Source organism: Acipenser ruthenus, chromosome 11, assembly GCF_902713425.1.
Source record: "Acipenser ruthenus chromosome 11, fAciRut3.2 maternal haplotype, whole genome shotgun sequence".
Classification (NCBI taxonomy): Eukaryota; Metazoa; Chordata; class Actinopteri; order Acipenseriformes; family Acipenseridae; genus Acipenser; species Acipenser ruthenus.
The window spans coordinates 17231246-17250137 of record NC_081199.1 but is presented as its reverse complement, the minus strand read 5'-3'; the positions used below and the strand labels follow the sequence as shown (position 1 = coordinate 17250137).

Sequence of the window (18892 nt, the reverse complement as noted above, 5' to 3'; positions counted from 1 at the left end):
CTAAGGGGATCTGGGATACTAAGTGGGCACAAACATTATAATGAGATGCAAGGATTCTGCCTTGCACTTGGGCAATTGCTGACCCTCCAAAAACATTGCACCTCTTCTGACAAGGTGTAAACCATGTAGAAGCGAGTAATTAAGAGCTGTATAAAAGCACACACCTGCAGAGACCTGTCATTGGCTTCAGGATGGCTGCTGTTTGCACTTCCTGATGCGGCGACACTTGGCTCTTGTTGAGGACAGGCAGGAAAACATTCAGAGAAGAGCAAGACGGAGCAGACCCGCATATTCAAACCCAGGGTCACTTTGTTTGGGATGCCAGAGGATGCGGTGGCGTGATTGTCTCACTCATCCTAGACCTAATAGCTGAATTTCACCTTTTCATCACCTGGTTGACTGTCCTCCTGGTAACACCGACAGCATTGACTTTCTCCACTATAGAGGACCATGTGGCCTCTTTGGTAGCATAACTGATGTTGGCTGAGGCTTTTCCAAATAACTCAGTTTCATGCTGAGTGACCTCAGCCATAAGGACTCTCAGCTGCTCCTCACAAAACTTTTCTTTTATTTTCCATGCACCAAGAGGACTTTGCTGCCTTTCCTCTGGCATATTTTTTTTGGTTGGTTTGATTTTCGTGCTCCACAAAGTGACTCAAAGCCCTGATTCGCAGCAAGTTTCAGAAGGAGAATCAGTTCAAATAAACTGTCACTATCAGACAAGCAGCTTTAATACAATGCAATGGTACAAACAAGCTCCTAACCAGGGTTTAAAATACACCAGCAAAGCCTGGGGCTCAGGAACACATGGAGACGATTCTGGGAAATATAAACCAGCAGTAGATACCTCATCTAAATTGGCTCCCTGGGGCTCCCGAGTGGCGCATCCGGTAAAGGCGCTCCATGTGGAGTGCAGGATGCGCTCTATAGCCTGGACGTCACCGGTTCGAGTTCAGGCTATTCCACAGCCGACAGTGGACGGGAGCTCCCAGGGGGCAGCGCACAATTGGCCGAGCATCACCCGGGGGGGGGGGAGGAGGGGTTTAGATCGGCCTGGTTGTCCTCGGCTCACCGCGGATCAGTGACCCTAGTAGTCTGACCGGGCACCTGCGGGCTTGCCTGTAAGCTGCCCGAGAGCTGCGTTGTCCTCCGACGCTGTAAAAAATGTGTTTATTAATTGTCTGGTGGTAGCGGTGAGCTGAGCCTAAAAATAACTGGCCACTCCAAATTGGGAGAAAATAATAAAAATAATTGGCAACGACTAATTAAAAAAAAAATAAAATAAAATAAAACTGACAATACAGCCTTCAGTGTCTGATTCTTACATCTACTACTGTGCAATAGAACCAGCACAGTGATACAAAGCAGCGCCCTACCCATACAAAAACCCTGGAGTGTACAGAGGCTAGTGATTACAATGCTGATGGCATTTCCAGTGACAGCTGTTCTGTGTAGAAGGGGAACCGCAGTGCACATTATAATGTGGGGAGTGCTGGATTTCCTGAGTTCTGGGAAGGTTCATTGGAAAGTGGGTAGGGCGACTGCAGTTAGTCAATGAAGAATTGAAACCTCTTTGACTTGCATCCAGTTAACTGATAATGAAGGTGTTGATAAAACAAGATGGTAACCACAACTATGAACCACAGAGTTACATCATTACATCACATTTACATCACATGTTTACGTTTCTCTTTGCTGATTGGTTACAGACTTTTGCCGTTCAAGACCTTTAAGCAGAATATTTCAGAGCAGCATTGTGAAGAGAAAAGCACCAGAATCAACACAGAGACAGGACCTTTCTATTCTGTTCTTAAAGAGATCAGCACTGAGCTAAAATGGATCCATTAATCATGTGTATGTTTATTATCCTGCCAGGTAATTTCAACACAACAAAAAACATTATTATTATTATTATTAATATTATTATAATTTCTGACTGTCTATTAAATGTTCTTTTTCTTCCTCAATCTTCAGCCCTGACAAGCAGGGATTCCATCAGTCCTCAACAGAACAGAAGGAGAGTCAGTAACAATCAGCTGCTCTTATAATACAAGTAGTAAAATACATTAATATCTTGTGGTATCGAAACAAACTCAAACCAAGCCCTGGAATACATACTGCTTAAAGGAGCCAGATCATGGAGTAGCTATTCTCACACTGCAGACTTTGCTAAAGGCCAGTTCACTTCTACAGCAGACAGATCTTCTACTACAATCACCATTTCCAAACTTGCTCTGAGCGACACAGCAATCTATCACTGTGCTCTGAGGATAGCAGTGTGTGAAAACTCATTGGGACGCTGTACAAAAACTCTCAGCACTAACTGGCATAGGCCCATGACCTGGTAAAAGATGAAAGAAAGTTGTGTTGAACTGCTTCCACACACTATCACTGGCAAAGGAATTATAAAGTGGTTTCAGTGCAGGCAAACTGTTTGCATTTTGATGCTTTTTCTTCTCTGCACTCTTTGAAAACGTGTTCTATGTTCATAGAAATGAAATTAGAAAGCAGGGTCTGGTTAACCACAATGAACTGTAGAAATATAATGAATACATGCTTGAACAGGGACTTCCTTAATGTGTGAAACCAGAGCAAACATTAGAACTCAATCATTACCTGACATGTGGTCCTAGTTCTGTTGTGTGAACGGGTTGTTCCGTTTACCCTTGACAATAACAAAACAAGACGCACATTACATACACTCACATTTACACACTATACACACCAACAATACATCACACCCATCACCATAACAATAACACATATTTACACTAATAATCCCCCTATTTACAAACCCAGTACCACAATATTTAGAATAATATATGCAAAATAATACAATAATAATAATAGTAAATAATACAAAGAGGTGGAGCTCCCCGTCACACTCCCCCCCCCCCCCGTGCGTGGAACACATGACCTTAATGGCCACCTCCCCCTTAAAGTCCCAAACGTCTTGGGCATAGTCTCGGGTCAGAAACAGAGGCTTCAAGGGTCCCATGGGCGGCACACCTGACAGCTTTCTAGCTGACAGTGGAAATGCTGTCACCCTTCCAGCTGACAGTGGAAATGCTGTCACCCCGACCCAGCTGACAGTGGAAATGCTGTCACCCTCCCAGCTGACAGTGGAAATGCTGTCACCCTCCCAGCTGACAGTGGAAATGCTCTGGACACAACAGGACTTCAGGTTCATCCCCCTCCCCTCCCCGTACTGATAGCACTCAGTGCACTCAACACTCCTCCTCCTGTTGCACCTGGTGTTGCTGCTGCTTTCGCTGCTTCCTTCGGCTGCTTCTTCCCTTCTTCCTTCTCTGGGTTGCTTCCACCTTCCCCATTCCCTGGATGACCTTGCCTGGTTGTTGGGCAGGCAGCTGGCCCGGGGCTTCCACTCCTCTGTGGTCTCCACCTCATCTCTATTGAAGGCTTCCATGAAGAGGGGGTCTTCCCAGGGGCAGATATCCAGGAGGAGTCCATGCTCCAGGCATGCAAGGCACCACGGAGCTCCTTCAGCTTCTAACTGCCGCTGACGTCCATTCCACCTCTCCATATATTCTTCCATTAAAAAATAAACACTATTAAAAAAATAGTAAAAATAAAAAACACACCTGCACTACTCCTGGTCTGACACGTGGAGGCGCTGTTATCCCACTCTGACAGTATATGTCACAGGACAGCTGTAGTGGGCATGGTCAGACCAGGAGGTAAACACTCAGGAACATTAGTGCAGGGTGCCCAATGAGCCTCAGTGACGCTCAGTTTATTAAATAAACAAAACAAAACACACTGTTAAACAAAACACAAAACAAACGGCACTTTGGGAAAAACAACAAACACTAATCTAATTAAAAAAAACAAGTAGTGTGCTGGGGTGACAAGCACACATAGCAATTGCTTATTTTAATTCAACTCTCTTTCTCTCACTCACAACCCTCCAACTCCTAGCTCTGACTCACACACAACTAAAACAAACAGTGCCCTCGTCCCCTTAAATACACTGTGACTATAATTATACAATTACCCTGAAACTCCCAAACCGCACGTGAACAATTATTATTATTATTATTATTATTATTATTATTATTATTATTATTAGTTATTTCTTAGCAGACGTCCTTACCCAGGGTGACTTACAGTTGTATACAAAAAATACATATCAAGAAATACAGTACAATTAAGAGCAAGATACAAAATACAATGATTTCAGTCATAATAAGAGCAAATACAAAACACAGTACGATTTGATATCGGGGCAGTTCAAGAGCAGATAACAGTGTTGATAGTTACATCAGTGTTAGATACGAGGTGAAATTCAAAATACTACAGATTGGGTTAAGAGCAGGATTAAATACAGTAAAATAGGGAGCAGATAAGTGCAAGTTAAAGTGCATTAAAGGCAGAGTGTTATATTGTCCAGAAGGGAAGAGTTGAGTTTTACAAGGTGTTGTCTGAAGAGGTGTGTCTTGAGGAGGCGCTGGAAGGTGGTCAGAGACTGGGCAGTGTGTGCTTACTCAACGCAGGTGTGTGCTTACTCAACGCAGCACACACGTGGGATTTCATTCACACGCGCATTCTTACAAAGATCAACTAACATGCATTCATTCTCACGTGAACACAGCATTGCAAACAAACACCAGGGAACGGGTTGTTCCGTTTACCCTTGACAATAACAAAACAAGACGCACATTACATACACTCACATTTACACACTATACACACCAACAATACATCACACCCATCACCATCACACCCATCACCATATTCCCATGACAGAATTCCATGACGCTCAGCAACCCACCAGCTCTTCACTGACCCTTTCAGCACAGAGGATAAGATATGGTCTTCAAAGCTGATACATGTATATCACTATTAATCTACTTGTATCTATTATCATGGGTACCTTCATTAACACGCTGCAATCTCTTTTTAAAATGACATTTTCCAGACACCAATATACTGCATGTGAGTTGTGTTCTTTTTAAGTTCCTGAGACTGAACTAACTTGAGTGTCTTCTTTACGTCTCGTTTCCATTCTGGTCTTAAGAGCCTGTACATTCTAATGCTATATTCAGCTGATCAAAGCTTTTCTGCATTCATGAGATGTAAAAGACTAGCCATGATCCAAACAGGGTCCCAGGAAACATGTCGGAATTGACCCAATACTGGACCAATGTTGGCAAACTGTTTTGCCAGTATTGGTGCAATGCTGGCAGGCCAATTTGACAGTATTGGTCCAATTACGTGCCAGAATTGGGTCGGTATAGTTTGCACATGGGCCCAGTACATGGCCCAGTTTGGCTAGGAACTGGCACAGTACTGGTCCATTAACACTAGAACAGCTGAGGGACGTAAGTGGGATTCAAAATTTAAACAACTCTGCGTTTGTGAATGTGTTGTGTTTGTGTGTCGTCCGTTTTTTTTAAACGAAAAAAAGAAAAAAAGGACAACCGCATTGCATTTACAAATGCTGAGTCATTTAAATTTTAAATCCAAAACACGTCAAATTGATGCGCGTGGCAGTTCTAGTGTTAAGAAACACCATTACTGGGTTTAAATTGGTGCCATAATGGATTCATTATGGTAATATGAACACTGCCCCCTACTGGACCATTTCATAACCACAGACACAGTGACAGGATTGGGGGAGACAGAATCAAATCCACTCACAGTGTGTTACAAGGGCAGTGTATTTCCTTCAATGACCCAAAGGGTGTACAACAATACAGTGGAACGTCGCATATCTGACCGTCACATAACCATCCTGATCAATTAACCACCTCGCTAAATAAATAAATAAATATTAAAAGTAAACTACGAGAGTAATGGCATTGGCAGCAAATGCAGCTTCCGCAATGGAAACAGAAAGAAAGCGTTACAGCTATCATTCTTTTGGTGCGTTCCCCTTTAAGAGAGGCGGGCTGTGTGCGTGTGTCAGTCAGCTGCGTGTAGCAGTAACGTTTCAATACACCAGTCGAGAAAGCTATTTTTTGTGCAATGTGTTTATATGATGGAGCACACGCTTGCAGATATGGGCAGCATGTTGTCGTAGCTTTTAAATGTGTTTGATTAAACAAAGCAAGCTTCATAAACGCAACACTTACCGGCCGTTTGTTTAAAATAGCTGAAACAATATTCAATCCAAGCTGCTTATCAGCTGCTGGCAATATCAAGAAAGAGCGCAAAGTACCGTGACAGAGATATTAAGAAAGCAGAACCAGGGAGGCAGTGACTTCTAGAGTTAAGAAAGAAGCCATCAGTTGCAGGTTACTGTACATTTACCGTTTTTTTTTTGTATATATTTTTTTAAAAGCTTTGCGTGGAGATGGCTTATAGCAAACCACATAGCAACACTGTGTATTTGTAGCCGAATTAATCACGTTTACGTTTGCTTACTTTAAAAGCAAAAAATTGTCCCCATCTTTAAAGCGGTTTGCGTATTTATGGATGTTTAAATGCTTTTTCTATAGATGTTCGCAAATTCAATTTTTTCACATATCAGCCTATACCCCAGTCCAAAGGGGATCGGATATGTGACGTTGTACGGCACAAGTAAAACTCAGGGTGGTCACTCCACAAGCATGACCACAAGCAAGGGTTACCAAACAAACCCCCTGCAGACCCGCAGCACCCCGTGTCCGTGCAAGGACACCACCTCCCTTGGGCCCACCTCAGCGTTCCCAGCCCCCCATGCCATGTCACTATTCATACACATGTGTGTTTTAACCTCTAAAGACTGCTTTATCTATTGAAACATAAAAGTCAATGGAAAGCCTGTCCTAATGCTAACAGACTTGTTGTCTTGTGTTCCTCAACATGCCTTCCTTTGAGAAAGGGGTGGAGCAGTGGGAGGTATGCAGTCGGGCTGCAGGAAAAGCACGCTTCAGTTTTACTCACAAGCCTGAGCAGATAAGAGGAGGCTGTGCGCAATCTGTGTGTTCACAATGAAGGAAGGAAGACAAAAGCAAGCTGTGTGTTCTGTTTTCATTTGTCTCATCATTGGTGAGCACATGTTATGGATTTAGTTACTTTTGAAGAAATTCCCTCCAGGTTTTTCATATTACACATGTATTGTTATTTGAAGATAGATGTTTAATATTTCTGTTGTTGTGGTTATGACCGCCTCCAGGTAGCTGAGGACCAACTCCACACCTTCCTCCCAGGTGCTTAGGGTGTGTTCCCTTCCATAAGCCTCCCATCTCTCCCTGTCCATCAACCGCAGGAACCGGATGGCTACTGGTATAGACTGGGCCTCCAGCCCAGCATTCTCCAGGATCCAGTCCCGCACTTTGATGGCGTCTTCTGCCATATTTTTTTTTTTTTAATCCAAAAATGCGGTTCCTGCTCTGGCCTGAGTCCTGGCGGCGCTGTAGATCCCACGCAGGACACCACGTGTCACAAAGACGGCCGGAGTGGGTGGCGTCAGACCAGAAGCAGGAAATAAACAGACAGAGAGGTGTGGTTTGGTGAAGCTGAGCGAATGCTTTCGCTCAGCATTTAATAAACAGAACAGAAAATAAAAGGTTGGAACAGACAAAAACACTGGACACGGCACTATACGCCAAAATAAAAAGACAAACAAAACGAACTATACCGACACAACACGGTGAGCAGATTTTAACTATTATTATTATTATTATTATTATTATTATTATTATTATTATTACCTCCGTCTCCAATCCCGTTCTCCACTCACTGAACACCCAACCCTGAGTGAAAGAACGTGCATCTATATATACTGTTGTGCTGGGATTCAATTACTAATTGATTATTCACTTGAATCCCAGCACGTGAATTAATTCTGTGCAACCCCGTGCTCACATATTACATTTAACCAGCACGTGAAGTGATTTGTGCCCTCCTCGTGCCTAAATACAAATCTACACTTTTTAATACACGTGAAACACAGACCCGTTTATATCCCGTGTACCAATGACTATACACCAACATTAACACACGCACGCAACATACAACACATAATATGCACACAGGGGCGGGGCACATTGCCACACATGAGTATTGACACAACTGTTCCAACATTTTCTTGAATTCAGGCCGCTGCAAAACATATTTTCCGTGTTCCTTGCTCTGTTTATAGGAGTGCTGGGTACAGTTTGTTCAATTGCAACCTCTTGTTGAATTCAGCTGTGGTCAATAAAGTGAACGAGGCCTGTTTTCCTTGCCACGAGAGAACAGGAGAGGAGTAGACCTGCATTCTTGTGGAAGTACCTCATGAAACCCACCAAGTATTCTCTTTCTTTTAAACTGAGACTGTTTCCAATAACAAATAATGTTTGTCATATATTTTTAACTTTTATTGTGCTGCCCCCAATGCCAAATGTGAACAGAAATAGAAGTTAAAGAAAATGAAATAACCAATGTTTCCGATTAATAGTTCTCTTGTAGATTGTATCAGTATGCTATGATATTTGGTTATAAAATGGCATGGACGGTTTCTGTAACCTAAAGTAGGACATTTCTCATTGTAGTCTCACGCTGCAGTTTGTCTATTGATGTAATTTGAAGGAGAGGAAAGGAAATATCCCCTTGCATGGGCAATTGATTTCAAAAGAGAACACTTAATTTTACAAATTTATTATCTGCAGTATATACAATACATTTATATCACTTAACAATGAAAGTACTGTATTATTGTACACCTTAAACACTGTAAACTAATCATCTTTTTCAATTAAATAAAATATAAACACCAAAGCAATTACAATTGTTTCATTTGTATTATATTTGCACACTTGGGGCATTGCATTGATTTCACATTTGATGATTTAATTGATTGAATTGACAGATGATATCTTCCAAACTAGTGACCTGTTACACAAATCAACAGTATTGCAATTCCGATACAAAAGTCTGAAATTACACACAATAAATCTTTGTAAAAGATCCAATAAAATAACAAGAATTCAATAAATAGAGCAATAGTGAGATTTACAGTGCTAGCAGAATTGAGAGTATATACATTGCATAATCCATGTGAACTGTGCTTTACTTACAATTGAGTATGATTGGTAAATAATCACTAAAATTATGCACTATATAAAAACAACAACAACAACAACAACAACAACAACAACAACAATAATAATAATAATAATAATAATAATAATAATAATAATAATAATAATACAGTAAAACAAAACACAAATGGCATAAAGATCGTTTCCCCAATCATTTCATATTGTTTTCTTCAAGTGTATGTCATCAAAGGATGTCATGAAGCCCTTCACTCCAGGTGCATGGTGAGGTGGGAGCAGTCCTGCATGTCTTCTATGTTCTCCACGGCATCAATGATGGCCTCCACTCTCTCTCCTGGCAGGACTGCCCCAGCGTTGGCCCGGAACTTTTTCAGCAGACTGTCACGACTCAGTGGCTTCCTCCAGTGTCCATAAAAGGTGTCGCAACGACCCTTCAAGACATCGCCCGTTGTGAGGGTCACCAGCACCTCTGCGTACATCTTATTGAAATTGGCAGGGTTGTCCAGGGGGTGCTCGACCTGTACTCTGCTCAGGAGGCTGAGCAGCTCAGGACGGTCCAAGAAGGCTGGGCTGAAGGATTGGACACTGACCTCGCCGTCCAGCAGAGCAGTGCAGGCGTTGAACTGGAAGGAGTGTCGGGCCTGGTGCTCGGATTCAGGGAAGGGCCGGTTGATATATTTGGAGAGGGGGATTCTCAGTAGGATGTTTTGGATCATAGAGGGGTGGAAACCCCCTACAGTGTTGACCAAAAGCTCCCGTGCTGAGCACGCTGCGTCTGCCACCCAGTGCATCCCCAGGTGTGCAGGAAAGCGCTTGAAGGCTATGTCCTGGTCCTCTAGCAGGAAGCGGGGATCCTGTTCCACCGGGGAGGGCAGTGCCTGAGGCAGGTAGTCGTTGTAGAAGGCGCTAAAGCCAGCGCAGCCTGGGGTTGAGTCCAGGATCAGTGTGCTGGCCTCCAGGCCCCGGGATGCCAGCAGTGCCGCCTCCAGACCAAGTCGGGCTGCGTTCCCAATATGAAGAGGCTTGGATTGAGTGGCAGCGTTGGCCATGGGAGCCCCTGCCAGCGAAGCAGCAATCGCCAAGGCGTTTGAGCACTGCAAGCGATCCAGGGAAAGCAAATGGGAGCAGGCAGCAGCACTACCCAGAGGGCCCACTACAGTCGGGGGATGGAACCTGAAGGGAGAAACACTGGCATGACCATCCTGGTAACTGAGAGAGTATTTTACATTATATATGCTTTTAATGGTTTTAAAATTCTGATTTAAAAACAACCTCGGGTAGACAAACGTTTCTTATCATGCCTTCTAAGAAAACATTTTATTTTACTAGGAAAGTGTAATAATAATTTCCAATAAAAACAACATAATCACTGTGAGGCTAAAAAAAAAACAATGAAAAACAGATTAAGATTTGCTTTCAAATTCAAACACTGTCTCATTCATGCTGGAAGACTATTGGCACACTTCCTCCTTGGCAGCACTACAGTATTGTGCCAAGTTTGTTCGGCAGCAGTCTCCTCACCTGTTGGGGATGTTTTGGGCTTCGTTGGAGAACCTCATGAGCCGACCCTGAATCTCAATGCCCACGTTGAAAGCTAGCAGGAGGTCCATCCCACTGGGCTTGGCGTTGCCAGGTAACATCTGAGCAATAGCGAGCAGGGCAGGAAGGACTGCCCCTGAGGGGTGGGTGGCTGGGTGCCAGGTATCATCGAAATCCATTGAATGGACCTGTAAAGAAGAACATGCGGGCACAGTAAGCACCTGGTACAGTGTGATCTCCACTGACATTCCTGACTGTGAGGAAGCCTGGCAGTGCCCCATCTTTCTACAAAAGAAACTCAAGGACATGAATACAAACCTGAGCTTTCACTTTTCAAAAAAAAAAAAAAAAAGAAAAAGAACAGGATAAATGGAATGTGTCCTGAATACAGTCACTCCCTGATGGGCAAATATCCAGTATAATGAACAAATTAAATTATTTAAGTATTATATTTACACAATTAAGGCATTACATTGGTTTTTAATTTTCTGCATTATGAAAATGTTTAGCCTCAGATCTCAGAAGTTTTTCTCCTTTGACTTTCTCATAGAACTACTCCTTAATCATCTGCTAAGTAACCTGTAAAGTGCTCTTGTTTGCTTTTCTCAAACAATTACTTAAAACTAGAGATAAAACAAACGTTTTAAACTACTTTATGTTGAAATAATAACACATCATCTCTTACAAGATCTATTGATTTGTGTACTGTATATACTGATAGTAAATATTGGCAACCCAGCCTCTGTTCATGATAATTTTATGTTTGGATGATTTTGTGCTTATATCATTTTAAATTTTAAATTAATAAATACATTTACATTTACATTGTCTTTTTTTTTAAGCGTATCATTTTGGAATGCTGTATTTCAAGAGGTGTTTTCATGGAAATTAGTTGCAGGAAGTGCAATGAGGAAATGATCAGCCACAGACACGAGCTGCAGATCTCGTCAGCTGCTAGAATGTGCTCATTTCATGGACTACATTTTTACAATTTGAAAGGGCTGAGCACTGTGTAAACAAACCTGACATTATTATTATTATTCATTTCTTAGCAGACGCCCTTATCCAGGGCGACTTACAATTGTTACAAGATATCACATTATTTCACATTATACAGTTATCACATTATTTTACATACAATTACCCATTTATACAGTTGGGTTTTTACTGGAGCAATCTAGGTAAAGTACCTTGCTCAAGGGTACAACAGCAGTGTCCCCCACTGGGGATTGAACCCACAACCCTCCGGTCAAGAGTCCAGTGCCCTAACCACTACTCCACACTGCTGCCCGTTAAAACATTAAAACATGCCAGCCAACAAATACACTGACTTACCGCTACTCCATTGACAAAGGCTGCCAGACAGGGAGAGAGTCTTGTGTGCCTTCGACCAAAGACTGAACTGATGTAATCTGGAGCATACATTTGCTGCAAAGAGAGTTAATCACAGATCATTATAGGGTCTCAACATTCTTGGAAACAAGATGGAAACAAGCAAGTTAAATTCTTTATTATCATCACCCTGGTTTGACAATGCAAACCTCAATTGGAATGGTGACTGTTCAAAGAAACTTTTCAAAAATGGGGTAAGTACTGAAGGAATGGTTGATATTAAAATTGTACAGCCAGGGCCCACTTCTTTGGCCATCATTTTAGGGCAGCATTGTTACCTTTGGGGCCACTAAGGTCAGCAGCCTGTGTGCCCTCTGTACCATAGCCCAGTGTAAGCCTCAGCTGAAGGATTACCTGGCAGTGCTGCAGAGCCAGCTCGAAGACATGGGAGCTGCTTCCCAGCAGCCCCACCCCGATGCTGTCCAGGATCATCCTCTTACTGCGGTGCAGCACAGTGTCTGACAGCTGGCCCGGGTGCACCAAGTGGATGAACCCTCCAAAACTACTGGTGATTGTCTCCTCTGGGGCAGGCCTTTCTTGCACTGCAGGACAACAAACAGCAGGTCAGTCTCTGCCTGTGCTTCACTTTAGTATTCAGAGCATCAACTCTACAATAATGGACTAAAATAACAACACTTAAAGACAACTGGGTCCATTCAATTGGTGATGGTATGAAATCCTTAAAATTGACATTATTTACACAGTTTTTTTTTTTTTTTAAATTAAATAGCTTTTTAAAAAATGTTTACCTTCAACTGCAGATTTATGTAGAAGTCGCAGGCAGGAAAAGTGCCTCGAGGTTCTCTGAAACTAATTTAAAAAGGGAAAAAAATTAAATAAAATCAATATGATATATGACAGAAAATACTACTACGACTACTACTACTACTACTACTAATACTAATAATAATAATAATAATAATAATAATAATAATAATAATAATAATAATAATAGTAAAATACAAAATAAAAATGCATACATTTCTAAGAGTTTCAATGCAATAATTACCTTGAGTGCTGAGAGCATGATGGTGTTCAGTAGATTGCTGTGTAACAACAAAGTTCTGTCACTGAGCTGATATTTTGCTGTGGTTCCATCCTCTCTTTATATTCTTTCATATCTGGATGCCGATCTTCCTCCAGGTTCCAAAACCCCTCCTTCTTTTAGTGAAACTATTCAACTAATTGGGGGGATTTTTCTAATTTGACCAGGAAATGGGTTATGTAATGACCAAGAAGAGGTCTGGAATGTTGGGGAATAACCCTCTTTCTGTTCTGGGAGGACACTTACTGAGAACTTGGCACTGGGAGACTCCTCCCCTGCTTGAGAGAGAGGTTCTATAAAAAATAAACTCTCACCAGAGTTTGGCCAGGTACTGTAATACCAATCTTGTTTCATATTTTTACAGTTAGACAAATGCTTGTTTGATTATATAGAAACTATTTAAATGAATTTTGTTTAATATAAATTATGTTATATAGTGTGTGATCATTTTTTGTATTATTAAAAATACCAACTGTATTTTAGTTAACTAGTAGAAATGTAGATGATTATAAAACATATATATCAGATACTGCATGCATTGGGGGCGCCCATCCTCATGAGTGTGATAATAATTATTATCACATACCATACAGTATATAATAAAAGAAACACACAGACTGGGCAGAATATTTCCTTTACAAACACTAAAGATAAGTAGATCAAAATGGCAAGCTTTTTCATAAACCAGTATAATTAATTTATTACGTTTTTACGTGAACAAACAGTTAAGTTTACAAAGTATATATACAGTGTGGGTAATATATTTCATTCAAAAAATATATATCATTATAATAATTTGCAATAAATCACATAATAGGATCATAGAATATCTACCTGGTTATCTGACATATGCTTTCATTAGGCACCATACTATATTGAACTATACTGTACTGAACAAGTATGCTTAAGACTTAAATAAAATGCCTCTGTCATAAACTGGCACTGTGGAAAATATGTTGTGTTTTTGAAAAGACCACTTAGTTCAGTTTACTATTGACACAGATTATATTACCCACAATTTAATAAAAACATGTATTTATTTATTTATTTATTTATTTGTTTGTTTGTTTGTTTGTTTATGTAGTTTGTGTATATGTATATACAAATAATGGGGCGGATATCCCTTTTTTCTCTTAGTACATGGTTATGCAGTTTCATTTGTATGCATTATGGTGCATTAAGTTGGTACTGGTATTGCTAACTGTTCCTTGGCTGGCAGGCAGACAGATCACTGATAGCTAGATTCAGGAATTTCCTCATGCATGTCGACACTCCTGGGTGTTTTGTTCAAGCCTTTTCTTCTTTTTCAATAGCATTGTGTATCAGCCATGCTTGTTTAAGGAAATAGTTTGACTCTGATTTTGCGATCAGCTGTACAGTTTACCATAAAAATCAGTCATATGTGCATATGAACTCCAAATCACTTTAAAGGAAAAGCAGAAAATAAACATTCTGGTGTATCCATTTTAATTGTTTATCTGGGCAGTACCAGATATCTAAATGGAACAACATTACTGAAATGTCAGTTTCTCAGGTTTGTTGTTGCTGAAAGATGCTGAGCTCCAGTCGAGCTGACAGGCTGTGATTGGCTGATTTGGCAGTTGTGGGTACAGACTGGTTGCTTTCATTGGTACAAAGTATTGATTGGCTGTTTGTGGTGGATAATACAATAAATGTGTACCAGTTGTGTCTTTGTTTGGTATTTGCTGTCCAATAGAACTGAGCTTTCATTACGGCAAATCAAAATGAAAAGCCGGCTCTTGCACTGATTGAGTTTAAGTTTGATTCACAGTTGATGCTGTGATGTTCCAGTGGGCACCGTCTCATTGAAGCCTGCTAAAGTTGGCTGAGTGTACTCAATGATTTTCTAATTTGACAGAGTTTTGATGTTAAGAAGATGGCGAGTGCAGATGAATTTGTGGCCATGTTCTATGGAGAGTCGGGGGTCCTGGGCCTCCTGGCCAATGGAATCAGTGCTTTCCTCGTTCTTCTGCAGAACTTTAACGGAGCACAGACTGGTGTACCATCCCAGGGAGTGGAGCACATTCTGGCTGATAAAAACACAATCTATCTGTGTCTTAGGCAAAAAAAGGATTCCATGTTCTCTAAACACCAATTCATCCTGTACTGATCTCTTCTATGATATTTAAGATGTTTCGTAATATTATATCACTCTTATATGCTTCAATACAGTCTTACAGACCGTGGGTGTAAGGCTGAGGTGCAGCAAATAAAGTTGGTATTCTATTAGAAAAACAATATGAACATACAGTGACCCTGTATGCTAATGTTTTAAAAAAGAAATGAAAGATCTTCAGCACAACAATAAGGGGACCTGTAATAGCACAGCTGATAATTACTTTGAAGTTTGTTTGTTAGGTGACCTTGCTGGACTCTGACTTCTACCTATCTACATTTCACAGGTGTTCAACTGATTCTGATTGGGGGGGTAACTCAGCTGTTGGCTGGGCTCCTATCCTTCCGGAAGTATGATCACTTAAGTGGGGCATCCTTCATCGCATTTGCTGCTCTCTGGGGCAGCTATGGGTCTACCCGTATAGTCCTGGGTGCCTTTCCACCCTCTATTAACAGCACCAACACCACTGACCAGCTATATCCAGCCAACTGCACTTTTCGAAATACAGAATTGGCTACTCCACCAATCGGTCAGTCTGCTATAGCAGGGCTAATCGCTTACATTTCCATCTCATTTATCCTGTCCTTCTGCTCTGCCACTGTAAACTACATCATGCCTTTTGTCTTTGGGGCCATCACCTTGACGCTGATCTTTGAGGCAGCGGGGCTTGTCGGGGGGTGGGCTCTAGTGGTCTCCGGGGTCCTGGAGCTGGTGATCCTCATGTGTGGGCTTTATGGAGCGGCATCCTTGCTCCTGAAAGGTGTCATGCAACGTTACATCCTCAAGGGCTTTGGGACCCCCCTTTTTGATGTGCTGCTCCTGGGGACGGCCAACAACAGCAACTCCCAAAAAATAGGAGAAGAAAAGAAGAAGAACACCCAATATGCTGAACCCATGGCACTGGGATACCTGTGCGACACAATCTCTCCTTTCATCTTTGCCGCCTTCTGCTTTGGCTACCTACCATCCTTCTTTGTGGGCACTATTTGGGTTACTATCAACACTTTCTCCCAGCTTTTCTCCAGTTACTATGCCTACCTACGAAAAGACGTCTACCACACAACCAAGTTTTGTCTGCACAGCACCTACTGGCTGGTGAAGTCATGGGAGGAGTTTGTGCTGTCAGTTCTCATCGACAGAGAGGGAGCGGTCAGCGGGCGAGAAAGGATGGTTGGTGACTGGTTCTTCCTAGCGACCGCCATTGTTCTCTGCTTGATGTCACTCAACATGGATGTGCTAGAGGTGGCCCATAACTTGCTATTCCTCCTGCTCACAGTATCCACAATCTCCCAGATCCCACTGGGGGACTACTACATCTTCTTTGGGGTGATCTGTAGCTTGTTCACAGCCCTGTCTCTCTACGGTACCTTTGCCCGACTCATCAATTCCATAGGGGAGAAGACCTTGATCCCTGTTGGGGTGCAGCCACTATCCACAGAGAAGCTCCAGGATGTTCTGGGACTCATCAAACGGTGCTGGGTGAAACCCCAAGACCTCCCTCTCAGCACCGTTACAGAGCTACCTGATGCCCTTTTCTATGTGACCAATGGCATAGCTGCCCTCTCTGCCATCCACAGCCAGGACGTGCACCCCACCATCCTCCATCTCACCGTCCCCTGGGTACTGATCCCTGGAGCAATCATCCAGGTTTACGTGAGCCGACTGGACATCCAGAAGGGAAGGCACTTTGGGCCCATTATCCCATCCTGCTATGCTGCCATCTGGGCTACCTGGACCTGGTATCGGTTTGCAGGTATGTTTTAATAAGGGGAAAAGGCAAAGGCAGCTGTCTTTTTAAGTAGATTCACATGATAACTTTACAGTGATCGACCAATTTGTTTTAATAAACCCCTGTTGTAGGCAACAGTCATATCAGTGGAAGTGCAACCTGTTTTAGTTAAATAAAGTGGTTGAGGAAGTATATAAGTGTTGAAAGTAATAAATAAAAGATGTATGTCCCTGTTGTAAAAAAGAGTAGCTCTGTTTGACTGCACACATGATATAGGGATTCTAGAACAAGCTAAACACTTTCTATTTGTGAAATCCCCCTGAGGATGTCCATGACTGCCCTGCACCTAATTCATGATTTTCTTAGTTGGGAATGTTTTGCTTTTAAAATTATTAAAATAATGTCTTTATTTTGTAGGTGTGTTACTTGGCATTTCTACTGATTTTGCTGGTGGATTCACAGCTGGGGCTGTAGCTTTCTTGGTAATTAATGGCTTCCTAATGATTATAGGTAAGTCATTTTTTTAACGGAATCTGATCTTCGTCTAACATTTAGGGGTTTGTTTAGTTGGAGTGAAAAGAAAAGTGTCAGAGTAAATGGATGGAAAATATAAATGTGTGTTGGTGTGTTTTTTCCTCTCTTTCCCAAGGTGCCTATGTAAATGTTGTGCTGCTGTTGCTGACTCTTGTCATGGAGGTGATTGTGGTGTGTTTCCTGCTCTCCACACTGGACAGACTGCCTTACCAACTGGAAAGTAAGAGCCTCCCCTTCTCCTTCCCCAAAGTCAAACCTGGAGCAAAGATTAACAGCAACTTGTTATTTAAACAATTTGAATTAGGAAGGCAGACATCTATCACCCGAACACCATACATAATGGCTAATAATATGAAAACATATTCTGTGTTTGGATTGGCAATCAAACGGGTTAAGTTCTTGAGTAAATGTTTTCCTTAGACTAGAGTATTCATCTTTGGCTTTTGATTGAACAGAACTCAACAGATCCTACACTTTTGGCTCACCCACAGTTCACACATGGCAATCTCTCCTGTTTCTCCCCAATGTTACCATTGTTGGGTCCGATGTCTGTTTTGTTACACACATGCACTACCTCTATGGAGCCTGCCTGTAGACTCCAGTACATTTTCTTTCCAAGGATGGTGATAAAACTAAGTTGGTTTTCCATTACAGTTGTGATGCTGGCCATCTTCTCTTTGATCTGTTTGTATGGTACTCTGGCCTCCCTTGGAAATTCCATCTTCACAAAGGAGCTGCTGCCTCTCGGGCCCCCACTGCTGAAGGTAAAGTTGTCATCCAGCTATATTGGAATTAGTTTTAAAATAATGTTTTTATTTCCAAAATAATATGAAATAAAGATTTTTAATAGATCCTTAAACTCATGTATGTCCACGAAGCCTTTGAATTCCCAGTGGTCACTACAAAAGTGCTGAAGTGGATTGTTGCAGATTTGAGCATGCTTTTAAATACACTCTTTCTTATAGGCTACACAGGAAAAAGCTGACAAAACTCCCCCTCCTCCTCCTTGTTCCATCACCACCTCAAGAAAGACTAGTGGGCTGCTGAGCATCTCAAAACTCTTGGATGCCAGTGGGGTCTGTGGTGTTCCCACCGATACTGTGTACGCATTGGCAGCATCCTGCAAACACCCACAGGCAATAGAGAAGATCTACAATATCAAGGTATGGACTGGAGTAGGTATGTGTTTGTTTGTCTGTGCTGTGCAGAATAAGCACTCAAGAGTTCTTTTGCATGGAGGCAGGAGTAGAGTCACTTTCCAGAGCCATGCTCTCAGCTCACACATCTGTCCCTCTTTCAGGATCGCCCACGCTAGAAGCCCATCTGTATCTGAATCTCCAACCTGGAGCAGCTGTCGACTGCCAAGCCCCCCTTCAGCCCCCTGCTCTGGGAGTTCATGAGGAACGTCTACCCAGGAGGCATCAGCTGCATTGTCAAGAAGGGCGAGTGGCTCAATAGACTAGGTGAGTTCAGACAGGCTCTTCCATCTAAAGGAAATGATCCCTGCCACCGTACAGGCAGTTAGGTCA

At 42.1% G+C, this 18892-nt stretch overlaps 2 protein-coding genes across 2 annotated transcripts; one reads left to right on the top strand and one right to left on the bottom strand.

The window, feature by feature from the left end:
- Nucleotides 1-8585: 8585 nt before the first annotated feature.
- Nucleotides 8586-13011, bottom strand: LOC117426784 (cis-aconitate decarboxylase-like). Its single transcript, XM_059033413.1, has 6 exons — nucleotides 12928-13011; nucleotides 12668-12728; nucleotides 12273-12460; nucleotides 11862-11954; nucleotides 10509-10714; nucleotides 8586-10160 (listed from the first exon to the last, which is right to left on the bottom strand). Exons 1-6 carry the CDS (start codon nucleotides 12943-12945, stop codon nucleotides 9236-9238), a joined length of 1491 nt encoding a protein of 496 aa, XP_058889396.1. The 5' UTR covers nucleotides 12946-13011; the 3' UTR covers nucleotides 8586-9235.
- A 2701-nt stretch (nucleotides 13012-15712) lies between these two features.
- On the top strand, nucleotides 15713-18678 carry LOC131739335 (uncharacterized). Its single transcript, XM_059032698.1, has 6 exons — nucleotides 15713-16853; nucleotides 17247-17339; nucleotides 17479-17583; nucleotides 18018-18127; nucleotides 18329-18526; nucleotides 18664-18678. The coding sequence occupies exons 1-6, from the start codon at nucleotides 15713-15715 to the stop codon at nucleotides 18676-18678; spliced, it is 1662 nt and encodes a 553-aa protein (XP_058888681.1).
- The last annotated feature ends 214 nt before the right edge of the window (nucleotides 18679-18892 follow it).

What these genes read in the sequence shown, in the direction of transcription:
- LOC117426784 (XM_059033413.1), bottom strand. An exon ending in ACATAAATCTGCAGTTGAAG is followed by an intron (nt 12,461 to 12,667) that starts GTAAACATTTTT and finishes GTTGTCCTGCAG; the next exon opens with TGCAAGAAAGGCCTGCCCCA. An exon ending in TGGCTCTGCAGCACTGCCAG is followed by an intron (nt 11,955 to 12,272) that starts GTAATCCTTCAG and finishes CTCTCTTTGCAG; the next exon opens with CAAATGTATGCTCCAGATTA.
- LOC131739335 (XM_059032698.1), top strand. Translation starts at nt 15,713, where the DNA reads ATGCCTTTTGTCTTTGGGGCCATCACCTTGACGCTGATCTTTGAGGCA. An exon ending in TGGCTTCCTAATGATTATAG is followed by an intron (nt 17,340 to 17,478) that starts GTAAGTCATTTT and finishes CTCTTTCCCAAG; the next exon opens with GTGCCTATGTAAATGTTGTG. An exon ending in ACTGCCTTACCAACTGGAAA is followed by an intron (nt 17,584 to 18,017) that starts GTAAGAGCCTCC and finishes TTTCCATTACAG; the next exon opens with TTGTGATGCTGGCCATCTTC.